The sequence below is a fragment of the Dermacentor albipictus genome, chromosome 1, assembly GCF_038994185.2.
Source record: "Dermacentor albipictus isolate Rhodes 1998 colony chromosome 1, USDA_Dalb.pri_finalv2, whole genome shotgun sequence".
In the NCBI taxonomy this organism is placed as follows: Eukaryota; Metazoa; Arthropoda; class Arachnida; order Ixodida; family Ixodidae; genus Dermacentor; species Dermacentor albipictus.
In genome coordinates this window covers 193,804,419-193,825,602 of record NC_091821.1, presented here as the reverse complement: position 1 = coordinate 193,825,602, position 21,184 = coordinate 193,804,419, and the positions used below count along the sequence as shown (strand labels likewise).

The following is a 21,184-nucleotide window of genomic DNA, read 5'->3' as shown; positions in this document are numbered from 1 at the left end:
TACACATAGTTCAAAGCTTAGAAAATGTGCACATGAGAATATTTCGCAAGTCTCAAATGTTCCTGCTCTTGCACTAATATTTACGTCCATAGTGTAATCAAACTGTGTAGGTGAGCAGATTCAAGAAAACTGTGTGGTTGTGTGCCCGTCAAAAGAGCAAAACGTGTTACAAACTTCCGCTAATCTTCATCTAATCACCCATCAGAGGCAATTCGTTTTTGCAAGTCTCCCAAAAAAGAAAAGGAAACGCATGCTCGGCGGCATCCCTTCTATGCGTGCCCTTGTGAGCACTAAACGAGCGAGAAACAGGCGGTCGCCCTTTGAGCGATTAGTAACGAGATAGCCATCAGTTTTGCGAGTGCAAGAAGCCAAAAGCGTCGCCTGCTTGTGCGCGCGCCAATGCACGAGCGGTAGTATATAGACGCGCGGGGCAAACTAGCTCTAAAACAAACCCTGCAACAAAAACTGAGAGGGGGAGGTGCGAGAAAAAAATTCCCTGTATTCCCACATAGTAGCAGCACTTGCCAGGAAATAAAAAGTTAGGAAATTGGCGCACTTTTTAAATGTACAGACGGCGCCATAAATATACGGCATCGACCATTTTAGACTTGTTTGCGGTGCCGTATATTTACATCATTGACCCTGAAAGGGTTAAAGATCGGGGTGCAACCACACCTGTTACAGTGGGCAGTCAGATGACTGTGTGGGTTTCCTTTTAGTGAAGCAGCATATTCGCATAAGCGAAAATTAATGCACCTTCCTGTCTGCCCGATATAGCAACGTTTCTAATTGAGCAGGATTTTATAGACTACCTGCGTTGTACAGTCAGTGAACACGCGAGCATGGTTCTTGTAGTAGTTCTATAAGTACTATTAAAAGCAGTTATTTAGGTTCTAACAATGCAACCCAATCCTCTTTGTGTAGTTTAGTTGAGCCAAAACAAAGCAAATGTGCCATATAGGATGTCAAATGGCATATTCTTGCGCATCTTTGGCTGCCACGGCACACCCCATACTTTCCTCTCCACAGAGTTGGTGAGATGGTGTATAGCCCAATTCTAGGGCTGTAACATGTGGTTATGGACAACTCAGTATGCCTGTTCTCTCTTATTTGTCCCTTTCTTCATTTACCAATTTTACCACAAGGTGGGATAAATTGAGACACAGGACGAAATGCATCATTTTGAACTTGTTGCCATCTATCTTGGAGCTCTGCAGTTTGATGTGAATCTAAGTAGTACAAACTAAATTACAAATGCACTTTCTACCATCATTAAGATCCAGCCATGTGATCTCACTAGCATCCTGGCTCGCCAGTTGCAAGCAAGCCAAGCTTTTGGCTCAAAATGGCCATGTGCATTCAGAATGTGCCATTTCCAGTTGCTCTTGCTGAGTATTCGACGTCTTTGCTAGCAGAGTAGATACATTAATACGAGCAAACAGATATTTCTTTTGCTATAGCTGATATTGTCTTGAATCTTGCAGTTTTGGTTTCATTTTAGCAGTGCAATACTCACCGAAATAAAACATGGCTAACCAAATTTTGGATTTACTTTGTTATATCTGGTACTTTGTTATATCCATGTTTGTTATATAGATGTTCAACTGCATTGATGTAGAGTGTTAGGCTGAGTGCAGCTCCAGCTTGGACGTTAAATGATAAGTGAAAATGGAAACCCTGCTTGATTGTGCCTCTTCTTTTTTTTTTCCCTACCAACAAAGGAAGAGCCTCAACAAAGAAGACATTTACACACAAGGAAATGAGAGAACAGACTGAGAGGTAGGTTTCTTAGCTTGTGAAAGTGTGAAGTTAAAACAGTTTACTGTGACAGCAGCTAAGGGGGCACACGGGTCTTGGAGGCCAAAAAATCGTGGAATAATAACTTTTTTTGCATACATTATTTTTGGATTCTACAGTGTCTGATGCGTTATCTCAGAAATTTTCATCCATCTTGGGCCAATGTTTTGGTGATAATGGCGTTTTATATCACATCAGCAAGCTGTATTTTTACTGATGAACGCGCATAAAAGGGCTTTTTTTCCGTGACGCATAGTTGCTGTTTTAAGTTTCTGACCCCAGCCATCTTGTCTTGTTTGAAAGAGCGAGTCTTCTCATTTACTTTTCGTGCCACCGCTACCCTGCGCTGAATGGGTATGAAAGAAAAAGCCAGCGAAAAAGTAGTCCAGGGCCCAAGCCTCCCCCCCCCCACATGGCAATGTTAAAGGCTACCCCCCCCCCCCCACACACACACCTAAATTTTCATTACCAGAGTTTTTTCACCCATATCATTTGAGGTTTCTTTTTACTTGCCTCGACCTTTTCACTTAGAATTTTATTGTGGCCAATAGCTTACTGTATCATTGCTGGCGTGGACGTGCCCTACTTTTAATTCATACTTTTACTTTATTTCTGCAAATCCTGACAATAGGAGGACACGCGCATTAGAAAACTTATGACAGCTGCCTTATCCCTATTTTCTCGCTTCAACATTCTTTTAAATTTTCACTGTAAACACCATGCACCTACACAATATTCTTAAATATACACAAAGGACAAAGTTTATTATATTTTTGAAAGAGAAGGAGGTAGCCAATTTAAATTTTTTTCGAAAGGTATGGTTAGCTCATGCCTAGAGAATGAATATGTTGCTGTAAGTTCACCTTGCTTCAAATTGCTTTGCATGTTTTTTGACCCTGAAAAGAAAACCTGACTTCAGTGGCCCCTCTGGCAGAGTCTTTTATCAATGCCATGTGAAATGCATGTGTATGATGTGTCTCAGTATTGCCTCTCTTTCCAGTAAGCAATGCAGTAAGCAAAGCACTGAGTAAAGTTTCTTTTTCTTATTTTTCTCAAAACATGTTTCTGGTCACTTTGCTTGTTTGCTGTATCAATACCTTTAGATGTAGGACGACTAGATTTTTTTTACTGTATTGAGGAGGCAATGCTGAGAGCAGATTTTTTTTTTATGTTCAGCTCCAAATTGATTTTTTTATTTACATTTACATTTGCTCTTATTACTGATATTGTGAACATAGAACTTCAGTAGGCTTTAAAAATGACAAATAATTGTTCAGTTTCGAATCTGTTTCCAACATTGCTGTCCTATGCACTGTAGTATCCAACTATATGTTGTTCGCAACTTTCCCTTTAGCAGGTAAGTTTTAATTGTTTCGGCAACTACTATGTATATGCAAAATATAACTAGATATTTAAAATAAACACAAAACACTGAATGAGTGTGTGCAGTTTTGTCAGATTTGATCAAGGAATAAAGTTATCTAAACAACCCATGTCCCCCCTTAAAGGGCCCCTCACCAGGTTATGGTGGCTAGAGGGGGAGGTGTCGGCATCGGAGCGCCGGAGAGGCAGCATTTTTTCAGGACGATGCGGCGGCACTGCTGTCGGCTCCGAGATGCCTCCCGTACGCTGGCTAAGGTCCGCTGCGGTTATTTGGTTCCGCTGTGAAGTGCTTTCTCGCTCCGCGGCTTCTTGGGGCGCAATACGCGCATAGGAAAATCATTTTAAAGGCTAGGCGACTTTATCACTGCAGCTGGCCTAACGTACTGTGTACTAAATTTTGGTCATTTTATCACCGCGCTTTAGCTTCGCGCTCAGTGCAACACTTGTGAAACTCATAATTGCACCAAACAGAAAGCTTCCGCAGTAGGCGGTTGTTTGCAGTTTGCCAATGCCGCTTTAACATTTTAAGGGACTATTATGGGGTGCCGTATCCAGTTATGTCTGGCGTGACTTTATTAGTGCCTTGAGCTACAGGCGCTTCGCCTAATCGTCTACTGGTTGGTGCGCACCTCATTGAAGTGCACGCCTCAGTTGAAACGGGCCGCTCAAAGACCCATGATTATTTCAAGTTTATTTAATTTTGCAATGAAAGGTAGAACTGTAGGCACCAATGGTCAAAACTCAGCATAACATGAGAGCGTTAAGGGAAATTTGTTTTCCAATATTAGAAACCTGCAAAGAACTAAGCTCGCGTATTTAGTACCGCTCAAATAATGCCAAAAATGCCTTAAAAAGAATATTTATTGTTAATAAAATAATGCACACGACTCTATATACATGGTTGTTAGCTCTCAAACAAACAATATGACACTAAATGGAGCGCAGATCCAATATATAATGGAGGTATATACCCAGAAACGGTGAACAAGGTGCAGTGCAAACAATAATTTGTCGGGTGGTAAATTCTGTTCAGATATGCAGATATTTCTGGGCATACAATGTGATGTGAACAATTCCTGTTTTACATATACAAACGCTGATATAAACTTTGCAGTTATGCAGTTATGTTGTGCGCCTCAACTTAGGTACTTAATTTTTTCTCGCTTCCCTTGCTTCGATGCGTTCTCTCCTGCGACAAGGACGTGCAACCTCGTGATGACAAAAAGCCGTATCACTTGGTTGGTGATTTCTACGCTATGCTGCATACAGCCAACCATATCCAGCTTATTTATTGACAGGCAGGAAATAAGGCCCATGATGCTGTCAGCCTTCAACTTGTTAAAGCTGAAACAGTGCGTGAAGGCATCTTCCATCGCAGCAACCAAGTCCTTTAGTGCCTGAGATGGGTAAGTAGGCCGCGAGCCTGAGATGGGTAAAGCAAGCGCGAGTCTTTTGCTTGAAGCAACAGTTAAAGAACAATATTCGCACTTTGTTCTCATTAGCATTTCCCTGGTAACATACCCGCTAACGTTGTAGGGTATGCGAGAGTCGCTATTTGATCCCACCACTTCACGATGATCTGGCATCGCATCACAATGCTTTACCATCTCATGAACTTCATTTAGGTGGCCCACATCCACGAGATCATCCAGCTTACTCTGCATACCGACCAAATTTTTCCAGTGGCGTGAGTCAAGAAGGTTACTCAGAACTTCTTATGACAAGCAAACAAAAGCGGGGAAGGCGAAGCTAACTTCACCACAGACTTCACGACGTGCGCTTGGAGCCGGAGAGTTTGCTCAAACACATCACGCTAGGCATCTCGGAGACGACGAGCGCGCCACCTGTCGCTGTCATGAAAAAATGCCGCACCGCCATACGCGGCGCAGCCCAGCCGATGCTGACACCTTCCCCTCTAGCCACCATAACCAGGTCTGGCCATTTTGAGCTGACAAGCGCAGAGCATACGTGGCACGATAACCATCATGTCTGTAAAGTATTGCATCGCTACGCGCCGTGGAAAGATCTGAAATTTCAATCCGAATGCCGTTTCCCTCCACCTTGGAGTGCCGCTGCACTCCAAGGTGGACGGTGACGCAGTGTGACGTCGCTCGTGGTGACACGCAACTTCGAGAATTATTCAAGACAACATCTGTTATCTGTGTGATCTGTTGCTTGAATTGATGAATTTAAGTTTAGAGAAATAATAAAACACATAAACGGAATGTCTGCGTGTTTTTTGTTTTACTTCGCACCGAAGCAAGAGAGATGTACTTCCGCTTCGTCTGCTTGTTCCCACGGTCGTGCGGTCACATGCACAGGTACCGAAACTATGCCATTTTCTACTGTGTTTCAGTGCGTGATCACGCTCTGCAATCCGCTTGTTGTGCCTAAGTATTCATGTAGCACTGAATTATACCGCTAGTCATGTGTCCTTGTGCACAGCACGCGAAATCGTGCACTGCGTGAACGAGACAACAGCTCGCATGCGGCGCGGTCACCGGAGATGGGTACCGCAGGAGAAAAAAAAGAGAGAGAGAGAGAAATGAAGGCGGGGCCTGTGACGTATGTGTCACGCGATCCTCGAGGTCTGGTGTGGCAGAACGCAAGGAAGGAATTTCATCTGTGAAGGCTTGACGGCGAGTGGAGAGAGTGCCCTGCTTGGCAGTGGAGCCCGCCTGCTGAAATCATGGGTTCGCGGCACTGAAATATTTCTATCTCGGCTATTAATGAGCCGATTTGAAAAATTTTTGTGGCAGAACGCTCCTTGGAGGACACGTAACAACTTCCAGCATATAACCAAAATTTGCAACGGGGCCTGGTGAGGGGCCCTTTAAGTGCTCGAAATTGGGTTTGCCTTGTCCGTTTGTCCATCCCGTTATGCTGACTGTAGTTGTCATCAGTGACAAACAGCAATGATTTTTGTTATTGGGCCCCCTCATCATCCTCAGCGGCATCATTGCCACAGCGTGAAGAAAAAAATTTTCTTCACCACAGCAGCCATCACAGGGATTTGAGCCTATTTCAGTCAAGCAACATCCATTGGGGGAGTCAAGCGCACTAACTTGTGAGCTATTGCATGACAATTGTGCTGGACATTTAGTGCAAGGCTTAGCTCTCCACACAGACTCTGGGAGCAGTGGCGTCTGTACATATATTTCCAAGGCCAGACCAAGCAATATTGTAGTGGATGAGGATTACATTACGTGGTACCGCTAACGCACAAGTCTGCTATTTGATAGCGTTCACACACTGGGAAACGGGAAAAAGAGTCTATTACAGGGCCGTTTGTTAGTGGGGAGGTGTGCAGTCGTATAAAAATGTATTAATTCTACATAAGAGTATAAAAAAAAGTGCTGTTGTGGACAAGAAAGATATGTGCATCTCATAGAAATTGTTCTTGATAAGATGTCGGTATGTTTTCCTGCAATTCGGCATTGTCATGCTCGTGAAAAGCGTGGTGAAAGCACAAAGGAGGCAGGCAGTGATGATGATAAGCCCCAAACATGGTATACATACCCACAATAGAGGATACGCTGAGAATTACTTGGCTGGTGGGAAACAACAGCTATGTTTCTGTGGCATTGCCACATAGTTTACATAGTGGCTTACAGGATTTACAGCTGCCAAGTGCCCGGTATAGCAGCACTGCAAATGTACAAGGAAATGAAACCACTCAAATCTGACAGGTGGCACTGCATTGTTTTGCTCGTGACATCAGCTGTAGTAGACATTTTGGCCTCGTGCAGAGTTGGTTACCCCAGGCGGGACCCTTAATACGAGTCATTGAGTCTGAAAATCACGACATAGTTAAGACAGTAGCTGTCTCCCTACCTGTGGCCTAAATATTGATTTGCACAAAATATGAATATAAATGGTGTAAAGAGACTTCAAGTTTGAAGGTAATCTCAAATTCCATGCTGCTGTCACGTCAGGCAGATAGGTGCTTGGACGTTGTCCTACTGAAAAACTGAAACAAAGAAATGTGACTGTTACACAAGTTCTCGAAACTTGTTGCACTGGCCACAAGGCCACCTCACCTTTATAACACAAAAACAGAAATAAGCCTGATGCACCAAGATTACCTGAGAAGTTTGCAGTCAGCACTTTGTCTATTCTTGTCCTTGTCCCGGTGTTTGCTATAATTCATGGAACACTAACTAGCTTGGTTTTGAACCTTGTTGAACATTATCTGAATCACCATTGCACACGTTTGATTATGTGTGCGAGCAATGTGCAGGATAAAATTTATCCGATGTTTGTTTACTACCGCAGCTCTGCATTTGTAACCCTGTTTTGCAGCAATTATTTCTACTTATCTTTACGGTATTCTCGTGTACAACTTACAGACATGATGGCCCCCTTACTCAGTGCTCCTCATGGGGCCTGTAAAGTATCTTGAAATAATCTTGAAAAACAGCTGTAAATAAAAGGCTCCAAAAAGCTGTACATTTTAACTAAATAAATGTAGCCTCCTTAGACAGGCAGAGACTGAGAGTTCCACAACATGCAATACTATGCCATACAAAAAGGAAGTTGCATACATCACAAAGAATAAAAAGTCAGAGCTTACTTATCTAATCGACACTATTCTTTCTGTGCTATCACACGGTTATAAATATGTTTTAAATATTGTAATGAATATACATATTTTTTTCAAGTTCTTACTCTAAATTAATGCATTTTAATATGACCACAACCCTCCACCTTAAGTCAGCCCTATAACTGCTGGGTTCTTGTCTAGTTTGCCATTGTGGGTGAATCAGTTATTTGAGGAAAAAGCAGGCGAGCGAATATAAAACAGTGGTCTTTACTGTGGGAGAATGCTGCTGTTGCAGTAAATTAGTTCAGAGCCGAAGGAACTGCTAAAGTCTGCTGTCTTTTATTTTTTATTTCCTAGGGTGTATCAAAAGCTTCCTGAAGTTATTGACTCGAAAACAAGGTTGCGGCGAGAGCAACAGTACAGAACAAACCGTCTTATGGCACAGCTGTACAACAAGGTAAGCCTACTTCATTTAAAAATGAGTGTCCTTTACAAGTGTTTTCTTTTGTATTTCAGGCCATTCAAGAGAAGGCTTTGACAGGCTGCATCAACTTTCCAATTAACAAGCCATTCACTAATCTTTGAATGGTTCAGCAATGCTAGTTATTTGAACTTGCAATTGGTGGTTATTTTATTTCTGCTGTATGTGATGTGTATACTTGGGATGTAAATAAATAATTGACTGACCTTCAAAGAGAAGTCTTTTCCTTATGCATACATAATGGTTATCTTGCTAATTAGATAAATGGAGTATTGATTAGAAAACCTGGCTTGTGTGAACTACAGTTGAGCATCGGTATTGTAACCCTTGTTAAAGTGGATGACTTTATTTATGGCCATTATTTGTGGGCACCAAACTTTTCAAATCATTTGTCCTCATTAATATAAAAAATTACTGTCTGAACACTGGACAAATGAACATAACCCATAGAAGTACACATATGTTTGTCTCATTAATATAGCCAGGACCTCCTCTAACTGAAAAATCGAAAGCTCCATGAACACTGGCAGCAAATGTGCATGGCATGCTGCTGCCACCAATACGTACTGCTGTTGGCACGACTGCACGGCCAGCGTCTCTACCTCCGCAGCAGCCACGTGATAGCTTCGTTATTCACATGCTGTCTGAAGCGCAAGTGCTTTTTAAGACAAAAACTGGACCTTCCATGTCTTCCGCGCAGAAGTCAGTGGAGACAAAACAGCCGTTTTTTTCTTACATGCTAGCTTTGTCAAGCAGCTGCTGCAGCTGTCTCTACTGCACTCCTATCCTGCTGTATCATAACTCCGAGTTAAAGTTCTGTCGGGAATTCCATCAGCATCAAACTTGCCATCACAACCCTCGTGACCCGCTAGGCTCTTCAACTGCATTGCGATTTTTAAATATAGTGTGAACTGGAATAAGCACTTAAATTGTTCAGATTTTGTTGAACGTCAATTTCAGTTTGCAGAGCAATATGCAGAAAAAACTTCTGGCTATAGATTTGCTTGATTGCTGCCCCGTGCACATACTTATTCACCACGATACATTTATGACTTGGCACTCGTATTCTGATGAGCCTTAACATTGAAGTAATGTTATCGTCGAACATGTCATGTTAGTACAACATGCATAACAGAACTGCAATGTTATAATGTGTGCTACCTGGGTCTGCAGCAGTTTCTGGGTACGAGGACAAGTGATATTATACAGGGTGTCTACCAACCGGGAATTGTAAGGCATTTTGATTAGCCTGAAAATGCTCGGCGAAAATTCAGGGAATTTGTGCTTCTATGAGGGGAAATTAGCTGTAATTTTATTGAACCCGCCGCGGTTGCTCAGTGGCTATGGTGTTAGGCTGCTGAGCACGAGGTCGCGGGATCGAATCCCGGCCACGGTGGCCGCATTTCGATGGGGGCGAAATGAAAAAACACCCGTGTGCTTAGATTTAGGAGCACGTTAAAGAACCCCAGGTGGTCGAAATTTCCGGAGTCCTCCACTACGGCGTGCCTCATAATCAGAAAGTGGTTTTGGCACGTAAAACCCCATAATTTAATTTTTTTAAAAATTTTATTGAAAGAACGAATGTCGCGCTAATGCTGGCTCGAGTAACATAGAGGAATCGTAACAAATCGTCTTTGACGCCGTGTCGCTGGTTGTAGGTGTTGCCAGTGTGCAGTCAACGCCAGATTTTCAGGAGGCCCGATTTTTTGGGACATGCCCGATAATTCGGATGGCATCGCGGCATCACCACGTTCCCCGTAGAGTGTATAAGAACCTCTGAAATATCGGACGGAAGAACCCCCCTTCGCCGTCCGATTTTCCGGACTTTTTGCCGTGACCGCAGGTTCGAAACGGAATTAATCAAAGCCACCACCATCGCCATTTTTATTTTCTCGCCGCCTCGAGCCGGCGCACTCGCACGCAGATCCGCTGGCGGCCGTAGCCACCACCGCGGCAACGCTAGGCCTAGCTGCTTCGACGTTCGCTATTAAGCTTCTTGCCGTTCGGTGCCGTGTTTTTCATTCAAAGAATTCGCCGCTGTCAGCGACACCACCGACTCCACCTTTGTAATCTTCGCGACTGGCTTTCAAGCTCGGAAAGCACGACGCGTTGCATAATGCCCGTCATAAGTCGGCTTCGCCTCAATGCTGAAATGTTACGCGGGAAGCATACCAAAGTATTGCGGCGAAGCTTAAGAGGAAGCGTTAGCTCGGGTGCTCCTATCTAAATGTAAAAGGAGAATTCGTTTTTCTCGGCAACCACTGCACCACATTTTAGAAGGTTTGTTGCATTTAAAAGAAAGACTCAAAATCTAGTGACTGTTGGTTTCGAATTTTTGATTTAGGTCGTCAACTTTTTTATTAAAAATTCACAATTGAAAAATTTCAGAAAACGAAACTATGAAGATTACAATTCTATGGTATCACAATTCTGTGAATTGAATCTAATAGTAAATCTAAAGCGGACAGAATTGATATGTTACACATGAATATAAAAAAAACTTAGTAATACGGAAATACAGCTTTTGCAGAACTCTTTACACAACGTAACAAATTGATGTAACATACAAACTGACATACCAAATTTGTCCGCTTTCAATGATCTAATGGGTGTCATTTACAGAACCGCGATATCTGTTTTTGATGCAGAGCTATTAATTTGTAAACTTAATGCTTCCATTTTTTTTACTTTCAAATTTTAAAAAGTTTTTAAAACAAAATTCGGGCCCTAAATCAATATTCCGGTTCCAACAGTCACTAGAATTTAACTTTCTCTCTCAAATGCAACAAATTTCATGAAATTCGGTCCAGGGGTTATTTTAGAAAAACATTTTTGCATTTTACATGTATTTGAATAGGCCGCGTCAGAGTTAGGCCTGACCTAAAGCTTCTTCTTAAGAGCGGGAAGGGGCAAAGGTCACGTGACACAGCATGTATTCTATGTATTCCTTAATTATATACGCGTGCACCCGCCGTCTCCTGTTCTTTATTCTATGGTCAAAGTACGAGCACCGATATGCTTAATAAGTACTGGCATGCCTTCAGAGCTTTTTCAGACGTGCCTGTGGTGATTTGAGCTGTTATGGCCAGTAAAAGACATGCATTCATTTTTTTTCGGACTGCCCTATTTTTTGGACGTTTTGGCGTCCCCTAGGAATTCCGAGAAATTGGATGTTGTCAGTACAACTGACCAAGAGGATGCTTCAAATGGTCTGTGGGGTGAACGCATAGCGGAAGGACGACAAGAACTGAAAGGACAGACGCATTGAGGAATGAACACGGAAGGAGGTGCGCCACCGCTTTCTTAAAGGAGCTTGAGCTCAAAAAACAAAGTATTGGCTCACTCCGAGATGCAGGTGTCCCTCAAACTATTTAAAGCAGTGAAACGCAACACTGAGGCACTGTGTGCCGGCTGAGAATATGTCAGGATAGTTGAGGTTGACTTTCCAGCTGCTGAAAGAGAATCTCACTTGTGACAAAGTTCGGGCCTCATACCAATGAGCTTGCCATCAATTGACAGACATAGCTCATATTTGAAAATATTTGCTTCTGTGTGCATCTCTTTTTATTCGTATTTGAAAATGTTCGACACGATTTGCAATGGGCTTTACCATTCTTTTCGAAGATATTTTATTTGCTGTGGATTTTACCAACCCCTCCCTTCTCTTTTTGAATAAAATAAACGCTATTCCTTACGATTCAAACTGGATTAAGTAGTTTTTTTTATTTCTTAACATGCTTACTATAGAGTGACAGCATCGGGCGACACTCAGGCAAAACCTGGAAAACTCGGAGTATTTAGAAATGTCATCTTGGTAGACACCCTGGATATAGTCTAACAAAGCTTGCAATGTAATTACCTTTTCTTAATTACTGATTGTAATTAAGTCCCATTGAAAACCATCTGTTTTCAAGGGAACTTAACCATCAACCATATGTTTTCATGGGGTCAAAATTAAAGTTTTTTTAAGCTTCTTCATTATCCATGTTCTTGCCTCATAGGTTAGTACTGGTAGAATGCAGTAATTGACACTTCTTAAAGATAACATTTGGCTGCTGGTCATGACTTGGGGGTGCCAAATCATGTATAGCTTTGTATAGCTTTCAGAAGCTATGGAGCATTATCTTAGCCTTTTTCGTATTTATCCTCAAACCTACTTTTAAACTTTGTTGCAAGTCTTCTCCAGCATTGCTGAACACAACAATGTCTGCACACTGGAAGTTGCCAACATGTTTCTTGTTGATCCTCGCACTTAAATCCATGTTATTCTGGCAGATCTAGCATCTTGAATATTTCCCACAAACATATAGTGAACGTAAATTGAGAGGTAGTGGATAGTGTCTCCTTTTCTGGCGCACTTCTTAAAAAGTTTTTTTTTTTGCATGTGTGGAGAATTGCTATCCCTGCGAAATCCAGATATCAATGTATGCTTCCTCTAGACCTTGAAAACACAATGCCTTCATGACTGCTAGTATCCCCACTGAGTATAAACACCTTTTCATAATGTATGAATACTGTATAAAGGGGCTGGCTACATTCAACAGACTTGTCAATGACCTCATTAATGATGTGAATGTGACCTTTTGTTGAATATCCCTTACTAAAGCCTGCCTGTTCTGTGGGTTGATTGAAGTCAAGTTTTGCCCCTATTGTATTAGAAATTGCCTGGCGATTATTTGTGCAACAATAATAGCAAGCTAATGGGTTTACAGGTTGTCCCATGCAACTTGAGCCAAACATTAAAAATATGCATATGCCACGTAGATGGACAGAGCCAAAGTAATGTTGTTTGCAGTTGCTTGGAGATACTGATTATCTTTTGCAATGTGCCTAATTAGATGATTAATCTTAATTAATTAATCAACTCCTCAAATATTATAACTGGATGAAAAATTGTAGAACAACATGACAAAATCCCGATACAGCTTTCTGTTGCTCAATACGTGCTACATAAAAGTTTTTCCGAGCGTGAGAGTACGCTGCGAAAGCATGTAAAGTGCCTTGAGCGGCCATTCGTTCGGCAATCTGGTGCTGCAATTGCTGAGCTGTCTTGGGAATGATCGGTAGCACTTAGACTTTTCTAAAATTGGACATGGCTCTGTTGAGAAAGCAAACTGCAGCTTACTTCTAGTTCGGCTGTGTTGCAGACTAGTCACAATACATTTCTTTAGAGCAATGCAGTGTTTTATATTGATAAATACGTCATTATCTTATGTAATTTTGACTACATAAACAAGTCCCAAGACTTGAGTATGCATGCTGCTAGCTCTGGTTTGCCTTTGGGCAGTGACACTTGCCACAAGCGAGCATTTCATATATATGCAAGTGATAAATTAGAGGGTAAATGAGAATAGTCATTTCCACATGCAGCAACTTTGGGATGACACTATTATATTACAATATGATGTTAGAAGACAAAAGGATGAAGTTGACAAGTCCATGTACTATTCCCATCATTCCCAAGCACTGTACTGGTGGCATGTGTATTTCCCTCTGGCAATTTTAGTATGAAGCTCTGTGCACTACAGGATTCTGGAAGCGATCTCCAACTACCCCTTTCTTTTGTCAGTCGACTGCATCTTATGCCTGCAAATTTCCTACACCATGTAGTTCTCTTCAGTCCTCGACTGTGCTTCCCTTCCTTGGGAACCCAACTCAGTAACTGTAATTTTACATCAATTAGATATTAACCAATTAAATATCCAACTTTATTTCTTCCTCTCAACTAGAATATCAGCTACACATGTCTGCTCCTCTTAGAGTAACAGAATGGGCGCCAAGGGAAACGAAACCCAGTTAAGGATGAGGGAGGATTTGGTGACGTTATGATATTTTGAAATTTGCTGGAACAGGATGAAAATTGCTGGATGCAAGACAGGGATTACTGTGGATCACTACAAGAGGCCTTAGTCCCCTGCAGCAGATATAGAATTTAAAAAGAAACATTGCCTTCCTGTCATGTGCATGCATTTTACGTCCTTTAAATCTTCATGGTTATATTGCACTGTTTTACACAGATGATATTAAGTGAAGGGCAGGACATGGACATACGTAAGTCCGTCCACATCCTGTCCTTCACTTAATATCGCCTGTGTAAAACTGAGCGCAATATAACCATGAATGTTCATCAACTAGCCCCCTTCATTGCTTTACTAAACCTTTAAATCTTGATTTGAAAGGCCAAGGCACTGTGTACTGCTACGACTCATGACAAGGAAGATTGTCAGTCAAGTTTCTGTACACTTGTTTTCCTCTTAATCCAGGGAACACTGCTTTCACAATTGAAAAATTAAAGCAACTTCTTGTGAATATGAATAACCTTTCACACCACTGCAATGTCTCGGTATGCCGTGCCTGAGCTATCGTGCAAGTCCAGTCGGCAACACATGGGGCATGGTAGGGTATGGGGTGTTCACAACACAGGCTCGGAGCTGCGACATGGATGCAAGTTTCAGTGGCAACAGCAAGTACATCGCTTTTTCTGCTACAGGCAGTGTTGAGTGGATATATGCGAACTAGGAGATGGTATGGATGAATAAGCAGTAGCAGCAACAGAAAATCTTAAGGAACATGCAGCTGATGTCACAGCACCGACAAGAAGCTAAAGGTGATATGAACAGAAGTAGCATGACTGCAAGGTTCCTCAACTTTTTTGCACATAATAATGACTGCATGACATGACAATGGGGCATCATTTCTAGACAGCATCCTCTCATCGCTGAAGCTGCTAAGCCCTCAACTGAATGTTTTTAATACCTAAACTGAAGAGAGAGAGAAAAAAAAAAACACTACCATTACCGCTTTGAGTAATGAATGACTTACAGCGTGTGGCTCCTCAGCATGATCTTCAATTTAAGGCGACAGCGACGTGCTGGGACTTCCATCACAGCAACAACCTCCAGATGAACGCATTGTCTGCTCAGGTGCTCTTTAAAGGTTGCTGACAAGACAACCAAGCAATTATCAGATCTGCTGCTTTGCCAGGATTGCTTTAGTGGCATATACTACTCGTAACAAATTTAGCCAACATGAAATTTTGTTGCATTTGGCCTTTAATCACCAAGTGATGCCTGGCGAGATTGACCATAAGATATAATGGTCAGCAGGTATTCCGACTGCCAATGCAATTCTGCTCATGTGCCTACTTCACATCACGTTTTCCCACGACATATATTGGATGAAGAACTTGGTATGAGCACTATTCAAGTGTAATACTGTTCTGTTGCAACTTTGCAAAAACGACAAGGCAACTGGCATGCCTGGGAAGTGCACTGAAACAATAAATTGTGCTTTATGCAAGCAATTCAGGAATTGTTCTTAAATTTATGTTTGTGTAGCTGCCGTAAACTATAGTGCAGTAAAAATTGTTCTGCAGGCAGCTTTCACTGCATCTAAACTGCATTGCACTTCTGCTGCCTATTTGAGCAACAACTTTATTCACTTTTCAAAGAAGCAAGATTTACAAAAAGCTACAATGAAAGCAACTTTGCCCTTTAACTTAAGTTGTTGGTAAAAACTCTGTACAGACAGTAACATAAATACGTGTAAGACTATACGTGAAGAAAAAGAAGTTGATTCACAGGAGCTCTGAATATGCCAGCAGCAAAGTACTCTACCATTTGACATGCCATAGTTGAATTGCAAGCACATTTCTTTGGCTGGTACACAAACTAACAACCCTCACACACCCTCTGCAGCCTTGAAAGTAAAAGAGTAACTTCAGCTCAGCTGAGAAGTATGATAGTCAATCACTAGATGTATACAGTGGACATAGTGCTGCAAGTAAGTAGCATAGTTAACAGTTAGGCTTACAAGATTTTTAGATTAGACATGACAAGTTGGCCAAGGAGAGATGTGACTGGAAATTGGATGCACCATCTTTGTCAAAGCAAACAAGAAATTCCTCATTTAACAAAAACTTAGACAAATTGTCGATAACAGAGCAGATTGCTTGACAATGCTGTGCTTAAACTTCAGCACAACCTTGGTGCCAATGTTATATATTTTTGAGACAGTCTCTTAGTAGACTGTAGAATTCTTTTAACAGTATACGTACTTAGCTCTACCCTATCCACAAGTTACTCAATAAATTAAGTATACACAGCACTTTTTCTTGCACAGTGTCGAGTTTTAATCCAGCATGACTGAAAACTAGTTTGCCAAATGTCTCATAAGTAGCAGTGAAAATAAAAATATTTTTAGCTTTTCTGGTGTACATGGTGCTCATTAATCCAAGTCAGAACAACATATATCAAAATGCTTTTTTGTTCTTGGTGTTTGTTCAACAGTGCACATAAGCTAAAAAGTTGTTTTGCACAATAGCCATGAAGGCAAATGTGGCACTAAATTGGGGGAAAATAAATTGGTGAAGGTACATGTGAAAGATTGAGAAAATGCCATCAATTTGGCAGAAAAATCTGGTAAACAAAGCATTTCACTCTAAAGTAAAAAGAGACAAACCTGAAAAAGTTACTGAGGCTTCAAAAACCACGCAAATGCGCTGAAATAATGCACTTTAATACAAGAACTTCAGCAAAGAAATCCTGTGTATTACAAACAGCAAGTTACTAACATGAGCCTTAATTTAGACAAACTTTTTGCATGGGATGAGCCAGGAGACTGTGGACAATGCTTTCCAAGCACTGCCTCGCAAGACTTCCTGTTGCGTGTGCGGGCATCCATGGTGCATAGCCAGAAACAAGTATCCTCACGAAAGTAGCTGGCTAGTGTGCCATGATTACTGAGTAATTTTTTCACAGAAAATGAAGAAAAAAAGAATAAGCCCTCTTTGTGCGTGCAGACGTGCACAATCAACAGTGTGCATAAAGAAAGCTCTTGAAAGTCGCAAGGCTAGTGCCCATTCTGGAAACTAGTTTGCCAAGAAGAGAATATCCCACACAAAAATGAACACAAATGCGGCTACCAAGCCCCACAAAGCACAGCACACAACTGGACATGTCCACTTGTCCTGGCTTGGCCATCTTTTAACTGTTCCTGGTTGCCAAGTACCATGCCGGAAACACACGAGAGTCTGTAGACATTGGATTAGGCAAGCGCACTTGCAGCACCCACAGTCGGAAGATGCTTCGGTGTGCACATATGGCCGGTATGCAGGAGGGCGTCACCAGAAGATTGAATGCACATTTTCACACACACACATACACACATGCACGCGCTTACACGTAAAAAGAAGAAAAAAAAAGGGGGGAAGCTCACTGCAGCATTTTTCTAAGACTTTCAAGAAGGCTAATGCTCTCTGCTGTTTGCAACAATGTCCACGTGATTCAACAGTGACCATGAGAACACCAGTCTCACTAAAGTTGACCGACTGTACAAAATGGGTGTGATGTCCACAAGGGCAGCTCACAACCCACACAAGGACAGGTCTCCCTCCCTCAGGATCCCAAGTGAGGCTGGCGTGATCGTCGGTGTGCCTGGCTGAGAGGCATGCTCGACAGGTCTGATGCCAGCCGTAGGTTATTCAGTGAAGGTCCTGCTTTTGATCGATCCAGGAATTTCCTGCACAGCCAGACACCAATGGCTCAATGCAGATGCTATACAATAGGCTTAAGGTGTGGAGCCCAATGATGGTACAATACTCACTTGCGGGCCATCTTGAGAAGCTCCTCTTTCCTCCGCGACAGCATGCGTTCTCTCTCACTTGGTGATTTGGAGAAGCGGCCACCCATTTGTGGCCCCATGCTGTTGTCCCTGTAGAACACGCTAGAGCTTAGGGGCACAGAAACACATTGAGCAAAACACCTATAGCTTTGCATAATACCAATGCTTATCACTGCAATAATTACATATTGTGAAAGAGAATATGAAAAGTTGAGCTGTATCTTTAGTGAAGAAGAAAGAAAAGGTAATAATACTTTTGTAACTAGACAAATTGAAAAGAAATTGAATTTTAAAGCTGAACTGTTTTACTTAAACAATTACACATGAGCCAAATGAGCTCGTGTATACTCTATCAAAAATCACAGTCAATGAAACTGTGCTTCACTCTTAAGAATCTTTATGTCACAGAAAATGCTTAAATAATACAGAGCTATTTGTTTTTCTTTGAAAATGATTTTTGAAATATTCTGCATGCACTGCTGCTGTGTTCTTGCTCGAGTTTCACAGCAAGATCCCATTTTACAGTCCAGGTTGTCCAGGCTAGAAAAAAAAATTTAGAATTGGTTCATCTTTGCCCCTTGTAATGGCTGATGTCTTAAACATTACAGCTATGCTATTTCTGGCACACAGCCATAGCCAGAAGTAAGCACAGAAAAGCACGGAATTCAACATTGGGTTTCTATTAATCGCTGGGGGTTGCAATGTGGGCATTAAGATGCCTAGACGAAGGCAAATTCAATTTTTTTTTTTTACAAGCGAGGTAAGTACCAGTGCTAAGTGTTATATTGAATGGCCCAGACCATAAAGTGTGATCTTGCTGCAATATTTGAGCAAGAACACAGTATTGGTATGCGCAAAATCTTTTTTTAAAAAATAATTTAAAGGGAAAATGCAAATCTCTCTATAACAACTCTAGATTTCTTGCTTAGTCACTAAACAAACACCAGATAAGCCAAGCCCACCTTGTTGTGTTTTAGATATTCTTACATGTTAGTATGAAGCTGATAGCCCCCTCAACATAAATTTTATTGAAAGTGGCATGCTACACGCAGGATAAATGAGAGTTCAATTTGCATTTTAGATTGCTTCCACTAATGGTGATTTGCACTTGATGGTCTGGGAGTGGTTCTTCTTCTTTTTTGTTTGCTCTGTAGTGGAGAAAGTGTACTCCACCGGTCAATCTGGAGTATGTTCGCATGTTCCACTGGTCATTTTAGGTCAACACTCTCGCAGTGGAGTGCTCTTTTTAACTCCACTAACGGAGCACGAATTGGGCTGGAACTTCAAGAGTGTTCTGTGTCACTTGCACGTGCTGAGAGGACGTTTTCTCAATTAAGGGGAATCATTTACCGAAATGTGTTGTTGAATGCACATCTTATGTTTCATTTAAAAATATGTTAAAAAAGCATCTTTTGTAAACCCTCTCCTGCTTGGCCAAACATTGCTTCCTGTAGTATTGTGTAAATAAATAAATAAATAAATAAATAAATAAATAAATAAATAAATTTGGGGCTAAAATCGTGATTTTTGCTTGAAAAACTGATTTTCAAATTTTGTTTGTTTTGAATTTATAGATGTATAAAGAAGCTAATCACCAAGTTTGGTTGCAATCTGCGCTGTAGAAAAGAAGAAGATTAATTATCTTCTTGTGATGATGGCATACGCTTGCCATGGAGAGTGCCCATGAAGGCTGTATTCAAGACACGGCCGCGTAACGGGAAAGAGACTGAACACTAAGTGAATGCCCACGTTATAAACTGTTTTTCGCACGTTTTAATCATGGGAGACCTTCCATCAAGAGTACAGCGAACCACAAAGTAAAAACGAAAAAAAAGAAGGACATAATTCTGGATACAGCTCCCTTCTCTGTGAGTGCAGACTGCTCTAAAGCAGAAAAAGAAAAGAAGACTTGAAACAATTACCACAGAGCAGGTTCAAAGTGAATAGGAGGGTCCAACCTATGGAGCAGGGCAATTTGAATAATTATTTTTGGCCTTAAAGTAAAATAGCTTGTTCTGAAATTATTGAGCACATTTTTCTCAGTTCACATTTTTTGTCTGAACAAGCCATTTAGGAAACTTATCATTTCGACACTGCTTCGCAAAAACCTGCTTTCAAAGTAGTTTCTAGAGTGAAATTTTGTCGGGAACAAGATGAGGTACTTTTTATATTTCAAAATTTTTATTAATGCAAAAAATTATTACATTTCTGACATCCAATCAAAACGAACAAAATTGAACTTAGTCTCAAAGTGATGACGCTGTTAAAGAAATGTAATGGAAAAACACATGACTGGCCTTGACTTGCTCAGTTTGTCTTCGTTATTTCTCAAATTATAGTTTTTCTAAGGAGACGTGCCGAATTGGTCCCGTATGACTGCCATAGCTGTTTTTGTATTCAAACTATATTAATGAAATTAATATAGATCGACCAATAAATTTCACAAACCAATAAATTTCTATAAATGTCTGTTCAACGGTTCAAAAGTTAATTTTCAGTCCTGCATCCTGCCTTAAGCACTTTACATAACTATTGGCAAAGAACACTGCACTTCTTTTTTTTTTTTTGACCTCAGCATTTTGTGCTGTTGTGGGGGCTCAGGGGACTGCTCGGGGCATTTTGCTGTTGTTGGATTCACCATGCTGCCTTCTATGACTGTCTTGAAGAATGGGTGCCATCCTCCCTGAATCGCTCAATTGAAGAAAAAAGAAACATATAAGGGGAGAATTCAGCACCATTAAATTTAAATCCCAGAACAGCACCTTTGATTAGCATTTCAGGCACACAGTCCACAATACCAGCAGAACTAGAGTTACCCTGATGCTCCGACATTCATAGAACCAATGAATCTAACTGGTCACATGTGGCAGCTTCCACGATAATCTGGCGCAGAGTGCTTTTTTCACAGGCATATTTGTACTTTGGAATCCAAGAGCTCGCTTAAAGGATTTGTACTGACCCAAAGGTTTTGTTAAGCTTCTTTTGCTTTATTAGCTGCTGATTCCATAATGACAGAATGAGACCTCCATGTGCAGCAAATAATTGTACAGTTATATTATTCCTTCACGTAGATTTAAAATGCATGCTAAATGGAGCACAGCCTCGAGCATGTTAAACAGGACTGCTCCATCCAATGCAAAAATCAAAGGTGATGGCAATGTGACATCACTGATGTGTGGGCAGTTTTCGGTAGTATGTGCTGAAAAAAAAAAAAAAAAAGAAAGAGCCCACTAGGAAGCTCGTATGCTTTTTTTTCGAGCCTAGTACTCTGGTTGCAATGGCTACAACAACAGCGCGGAGTCTGACAAGCAGGAATATTTCCACTGTTTTACAAACAACTCCTGCTGAAAGTGTAAATA

The 21,184-nt window shown here is 41.3% G+C and overlaps 2 protein-coding genes across 5 annotated transcripts in view; one reads left to right on the top strand and one right to left on the bottom strand.

Moving 5' to 3' along the window:
* The window catches only part of LOC135898009 (uncharacterized), a 31,000-nt gene extending 22,590 nt beyond the window's left edge, over positions 1-8,410 (top strand). For both annotated transcript variants that reach the window (XM_065426722.2, XM_065426721.2), the window contains exons 6-8: positions 1,722-1,779; positions 8,081-8,180; positions 8,240-8,410. In XM_065426722.2, coding sequence (XP_065282794.1) covers positions 1,722-1,779; positions 8,081-8,180; positions 8,240-8,308 — 227 coding nt within the window. In that variant the 3' untranslated portion in view covers positions 8,309-8,410. The remainder of the gene's footprint in view (positions 1-1,721; positions 1,780-8,080; positions 8,181-8,239) is intronic.
* An 8,290-nt stretch (positions 8,411-16,700) lies between these two features.
* LOC135898011 (E3 ubiquitin-protein ligase AMFR-like) overlaps positions 16,701-21,184 on the bottom strand; it is a 211,680-nt gene continuing 207,196 nt past the window's right edge. For 2 of the 3 annotated variants that reach the window (XM_065426724.1, XM_065426725.2), the window contains exons 14-15: positions 17,808-17,915; positions 16,701-17,723 (exon numbers count right to left, since the gene is read on the bottom strand). In XM_065426724.1, coding sequence (XP_065282796.1) covers positions 17,600-17,723; positions 17,808-17,915 — 232 coding nt within the window. In that variant the 3' untranslated portion in view covers positions 16,701-17,599. The remainder of the gene's footprint in view (positions 17,724-17,807; positions 17,916-21,184) is intronic. The other variant, XR_010563233.2, reaches the window with a different exon arrangement.